Genomic DNA, 5,759 nt, shown 5'->3' on the forward strand with positions numbered 1-5,759 from the left:
CTATCTTCACTGATTTCATTATCTGAAGAAAATCATATCTCATCCTTCTGGTAGTTACATCATTGTAGCTCCCTGGGTAATAATTAAATGGATTCTTTTCTTATGAAGTAACAGAGTATTCACAGAAGAGGTATTAAGGCTTATGTTCAAGATTTTCAATCTGCAGTGTTTGAGGAAACTCATTTCCATCTTTTAAAATATCTTGGAAAGAAATTATAAAATTTACAGATCATATTTGCTTTGAAACAGAACATATTGTGGGGCAGGTTTAATGAACCTCTACAGGTAAACAAGGGGGTAACTCCCAAGAGAAGAAACTAGTATAGAGAGAATAAATAATTTATCTCATATCAAACCTTCCAAGATTCATTATCATCCTCATCTTCCCCAACCACAAAAGTATTTTCTAACTACGATCTACTGATAAAATACCAAGTGATGGCAGAGATGCAGAGATGATACGCCCACCCAGGGCTTACTGGAGAGAGATACTGACCAAATTTTGAGAGAAAATCACCACGAGACTGTGAGAAGGCACTGAGACCACATGACAACCGTCTCAGTCCCCCTTGGCTGTAACAATCAGGTTTTCAGGATTCATCTCTTCTTGCCCAAGATTTTCTATCCCTTTCAAATAATAGGGAGCTTGTGAACAGAACTTATCAATAAGTTTAAAAAACATACATTTATTATTGATCCATATTTCTACACATATTTCCTATGTGTCTTTGCTTGATGTTCGGGGGAGAGGGGGTGGATTAAGGCTATTGTTTTTTCTTCTCATTCCATATCCAGTTTGTAGGACACAGGCTGCGGCAGAACCAGCTGCATTTGCTGTTGGCCAAAAAGCCAAGCCAAGTGTCAGGCCCTGGGCATTTTTGCAGAAATACACAAAAACGTGTAGAATCGTTTAATTCTATCCCCTCCTAACCTCTTCACATGGAAATTGGCTGCTTTGGGCGCATGCTGTTTTTCTCCCAGGCCGTGTGTCAGGGGGCTATTAACACTTGCTCCTGCAGCCGGTCCCTGGGCCATTTGGAAGGTTGCACGCGTTCACACCGGCGCGCGGCCCGCGGCGCCTTCACGCGCTGCCGTTTTGTTTATGCGGAGCGAGGGCGGCTGGGGTGCGAAGGTCTGCAAGGGCTAGATAAAGCCGAGCTGCGACGCTGAAGCGGTCGTCCGGCCATGGATACCACGGAGAGCGCCGAGAGCGCGCACAGCCCAGCACGTTCGCCCTCGCGCAGCCGCTGCCCGCCGCCCGCGCAGCCCGGGTACCTATCAGCCTGGATCCATCCCCGCGCATTCTCCACCCTCGCCCTGTGCCTGCCGACCACGGAGCCCGAGGACCGCCTGGCCCCGGCTCAGCCCCGTGCACCCTCTACCTCCGCCCTCGCCCCGTACCCGTCGCCCTTGCCTTTGCCCGTGCCCAGTGCCCTAGCTAAGTTCGAGTTGAGTCGGGTGGCTCGGCTCACGTTCTTTGTGCGCGGCTTGCGCTTGCTATCCTGCAGGTCCGAGGGCTTCTGGAGACCGTGGGTTAGAACTCCTGGCGAGAAAGAGGAGCTGGCGGAACCTCGTGCTGCAGAGGTGGTGAGTGACAGTGTGGTCCGCTGTGGTTCAGGCTGCAGAGCATTCCCACTCCAGAACACCAATCCAGGCCTGGGGAGTGAGGGCCCAAGTGGCTTGTGCTCCCAATCTGCCCTGTGCTTAACAGTGTGCCAGCCCCAGGCCCTGTGGGTATGAACACGGGCTGGGACATTCGCTTCAGTGCTGCAGCCATTTACTTGCAGTGGAAGAGTTGGGTTGTAGAGAGAGGCTCAGGGTCACAACCCCTACCTGAACCAGAAGCACTGGGTCACACACCTTACCAATTTCTACAAAGAGATGCGTGGTGACTGCGATTACTCCTTTTCTTCCTAGTTGCCCAGCGGCCCGGGAATGATTGAAGCTTCCAGGAAGCTTTTGCAATACCAACACCCTGTCAGGTGAGTGACAGGCCTTAATGGAGGTCTCCTTCAACTCCAGCCCTAAGGAGGAGGGAAATGGGGCATGATCACACAGCTTGGTTTAATAGCTGGCACCCCAGCTTCTCTCTCTTGGAAAACCTGCCTTTAATTATTATGCGTTCCCACCCTGAGGATTCTCTTACTCACAGAATGGGAAAATACAGGACTTACCACGTAAAAGACATCCAGTTGGTGGATGGTGAGTAAATGCTAACAGAATTGGCTAAAAAGAAAGAAAGCAGGCTGATTAGAAAAAAGAAACGTTGGGGCTGGGAATGTAGCTCCCTGGTAAGGGCGTTTACCTGCCCCGAAGGAAGCTCTGGGTTGTAAGACCAGAGACCTCTTATACCTGAAAAGTTGTTTTGCGTTTTTATTTTATTATTTTTAATCCTAAAGGGGCACTCTAAAACTGGCTTCACTGCATGCAGAGTGCACCTATTACTTTCTTGCAAACCAAAAGGAGACATGGGATGGACAATAACGGGTCTGTAGCAGAACATGCTTGACACTTAGAATACCCAGGGCTGGTTCAGCTGTTCACAATTCTGGTTTGTTTTTTACTATTTTTTTGTTCATTTTACTTCTTCTCCTCCATTCCCTACAGGAAGCCAGCATTTCTATAAGATTCTTTGTAGCTTTTATTTGAGACAAAATGTTTCTGATTGTGCCGTGTTCTCAGGACTGTTAAAAGAAGCCCTGTGTGCCTGTGTTAAAGAAAGCCTGGCCTACGCCTGTGTTTATAAGTGGTGTACAATAGTTGATATATGTTGGTTACCTACATATGCTAAAAGTAATTGAAGGACACAGGGGAAAGCAAATGATAAGTGGAATTGAGTTTACTGTGGTCCCCTCTTATTTTTATGTGTCTGAGTATTTTGCTCATGTATGTGTATTTGCACCATGTGCATGCCTTGTGTCCACAGAGGTCGGAAGAGGGAGTAGGATCCCCCAGAACTGGAGTTGCTAATGGTTATAAGCCATTATAAGGATGCTGGGTCCAGAACCCAGATCCCTGGATGAACAGCCAGTGCTCGTAACCACTAAGCCTTACTTCGATTAGTTTTGAAGTGAGGTCAGGGCATAAAATATGTTACTTTTGAAGGGTTGGGGAAAGCTCACATAGGGTGTGTTATAAGTTAGTTATGGTTACTACTGATGAGTCTCCAAGAATCAAATGAGTGGGCTTTTTTTTTTAATCCAAAGAAATGTCATCGGAAAAGAGATATCAGGTCTTGGAGCAGCGTGGTTCCTGCTGGAGCTCCAGGGACCAGGAACTTGGATATGTGTAACTGCAGTGGTGGCTGTAAGATAGTAAAAGGCCAGATCTTGTACATCTGCATACAGAGTTTTGTCCAGAAACCCATGGGCTCTACACTGTAGAATGTGTTGATGGTTATAGATTTTTTAGCCAGAATAGTGGTATGATAAGGTCAGAGTTTCAGAAAATCACTGAGGGACTGAATAAAGACTCAAAGCAAAACTGGAAGAAGTTACAAGTGAGACACGAAGGAGAGGTTCAAAGACATCAGGAAAGGAGGTGGGACTTAGTGAATGTAGGAAGTATGTGGGAGACAAAGCAGGGCTTTATAACGTACTGGGAAGGTGGGTGCAGAACTGCTAAAAAGCCAGATGACTCCTAAATATGGGGCTGCTCACCAGGTGAGCGCTGTGCTGTGACGGTGCAGATGTGGGGAATGAAGAAATGGGTGAGGAAGTGTGGATGGAAGTGGCGAGAGTTCTCAAGGAGGCAGAGAGGAAGAGCAAGCCAGCTTCCACCTGGTAATGGAGGAAGGGAAGGCCTCAGAGTCACAACAGGGGGACCTCAGAGAACTGTCCACAGTGAGGCAGTCTGACCATTCGTGATGATACCAACCGATTGGGGGCATTGGCAGTTCCAACAACATATTAGAAAATACCTTGGTGACTTTGTAAAGAATTCCTTTCTCTGCTGAACCATTTAATTGTGGTTTCCTCAGTTCACTTTTATCAATTTCTATCTTGACTTGTATCCTGTGTCTTACACTTTTTGTTCAGAGGTCTCTTCTTTGAGGGTAGGATTAGTGATTTATTCTGTTTGATTGGTAGATTAGGTTGGTAGAACCTCACTATCACGTTTATTGCATGCATAATTGACAGCTACTTGCGTAAGTATCTAGATTATATGCTTTTAATGCTAATTATATGCTTTATGCTTTTTTAATGTGTTTTACTAGGAATATATGTAAAATCTGTTGCCTAACTTTCTGTCTGTTAAAATTGGGCACACTGAGCACAGTATAATCTATCTTTGGTTAGAGTGACTCAGTTATATGTAGACAGAGTTCTTTGACCTACACTGAAGTGACTTCATGATAGTCGTCAGCTCAGCCTTGTCTATTTTTGTTTGTGTGAGAAATAAAATAAGGCCACCAGGTCAGATTAAATAATGGTGAAATTTTTAAATTATGAGATAAGGATGCTTACTTGTCAATTAACTGTATTAAACCTACGTCACTCTCAATACATTGATATAGTGTTCCCAGATTGTTTGGATGGGAGAGAAAGATGAATTGGAAAGAAAGATTGGTGTTGGAGCAGCTTTTCCACCTAGCAAGTTGTGAAGGTCTAGACTTTAAAACTACTATCCTTGTACATTTCTGATCAAGCATATTGGCTATATCTGTAACTAAGGACTGCATTTCTGCTGGACGGTGGGTACTTGAAGCCTGTTCAGAGTCCAGACATCCTGCCCTCCTTGTGTAGTTGGCTATCATCCCCGTGTGTGATGGGAGTGGTGGGATTCATTTGCCTTCTGAAGAAATTTAGAGAGTGGAAGTCTAACCTTCCGAATTTTATAAGAATAAACACTTACATAATAAATGGAGAAAGATAAGCATTGATTTTCCTCTTATAGAGTGCCAGCCAGTTTTTAAATCTAATTTTTATCGTGGATAAAGATGTCAGAGAATCGACCTTTGTACATTGGCAAGCAGGCTCCATGAAAGCCGTAACAGTGCAGCTCTCAACCCTGTCTCCAAAGTGTGAAAACTAATTATTAAGCAGAGAGAGCTAGTGGACATCAATTGTTTGGTGACAATTAGGATCCCGACCGTGAGGACATATGGAAAGTATGTTGTCTGCTTCTTTCAGACTATTCTGGCCCAAGTCCAAGTGTTACGACTACTTATACCAAGAAGCAGAAACTCTTCTGAAAAATTTTCCAATTCAAGCTACAATTTCGTTTTATGAAGACTCTGATAGTGAAGATGACGTAGAGGGGCTGGCCTGTGAAAACCAATCTAATTAGTTCCTTCTGTTGACAATTGAGCTGGGTAGAATCTGAATTTTGTACATAAATGTACCATAACTTTTTAAAACTAATTTATTTGTATATACGTTATTAATAAAATATTTTGTAATAACTATAGTATTTGGGCTTCTCTTTGTCCCTACACTAGAATTAAATCTTGGGATTTAAGATAGACATCATGTACAAATGTCCCAATTGTGTTATAAATATTTGTGGTTCCCAAAGGATACTTTTTTGGTTTCTTTATTAAATTGCAAGTTTATCTTAAAATAGTTATAATTTCTCAAGAAACAATACTATATGGGTTTTTGAAAGGCTGGCTCTTGTAATGTCTGGTGTTTTCTATTGATCACAGTTGGATGTTTAGTTACAGATGGCAGTTAGTGAAGAAAATTGGGTGTTGCTGCTACTCTCACATATATTAGAATCTGTTTGCTAGCTCATAGTGAAGATGCTTTAAGTAATTA

At 43.7% G+C, this 5,759-nt stretch overlaps 1 protein-coding gene across 3 annotated transcripts; it reads left to right on the plus strand.

Annotated features, from left to right (window-relative positions):
- Positions 1-841: 841 nt before the first annotated feature.
- Positions 842-5,412, plus strand: Ripply2 (ripply transcriptional repressor 2). Of its 3 annotated transcripts, none has more exons than XM_343444.9 (4): positions 842-1,271; positions 1,509-1,587; positions 1,918-1,982; positions 5,133-5,404. In XM_343444.9, the coding sequence occupies exons 1-4, from the start codon at positions 1,186-1,188 to the stop codon at positions 5,287-5,289; spliced, it is 387 nt and encodes a 128-aa protein (XP_343445.2). In that variant the 5' UTR covers positions 842-1,185; the 3' UTR covers positions 5,290-5,404. The 3 variants fall into 3 exon arrangements, with proteins under 3 accessions (XP_343445.2, XP_063121861.1, NP_001385671.1); XM_063265791.1 differs by having other exon boundaries at positions 4,517-5,276; NM_001398742.1 differs by having other exon boundaries at positions 957-1,587; positions 5,133-5,412.
- The last annotated feature ends 347 nt before the right edge of the window (positions 5,413-5,759 follow it).

The sequence above is a fragment of the Rattus norvegicus genome, chromosome 8, assembly GCF_036323735.1.
Source record: "Rattus norvegicus strain BN/NHsdMcwi chromosome 8, GRCr8, whole genome shotgun sequence".
NCBI classification, from domain to species: Eukaryota; Metazoa; Chordata; class Mammalia; order Rodentia; family Muridae; genus Rattus; species Rattus norvegicus.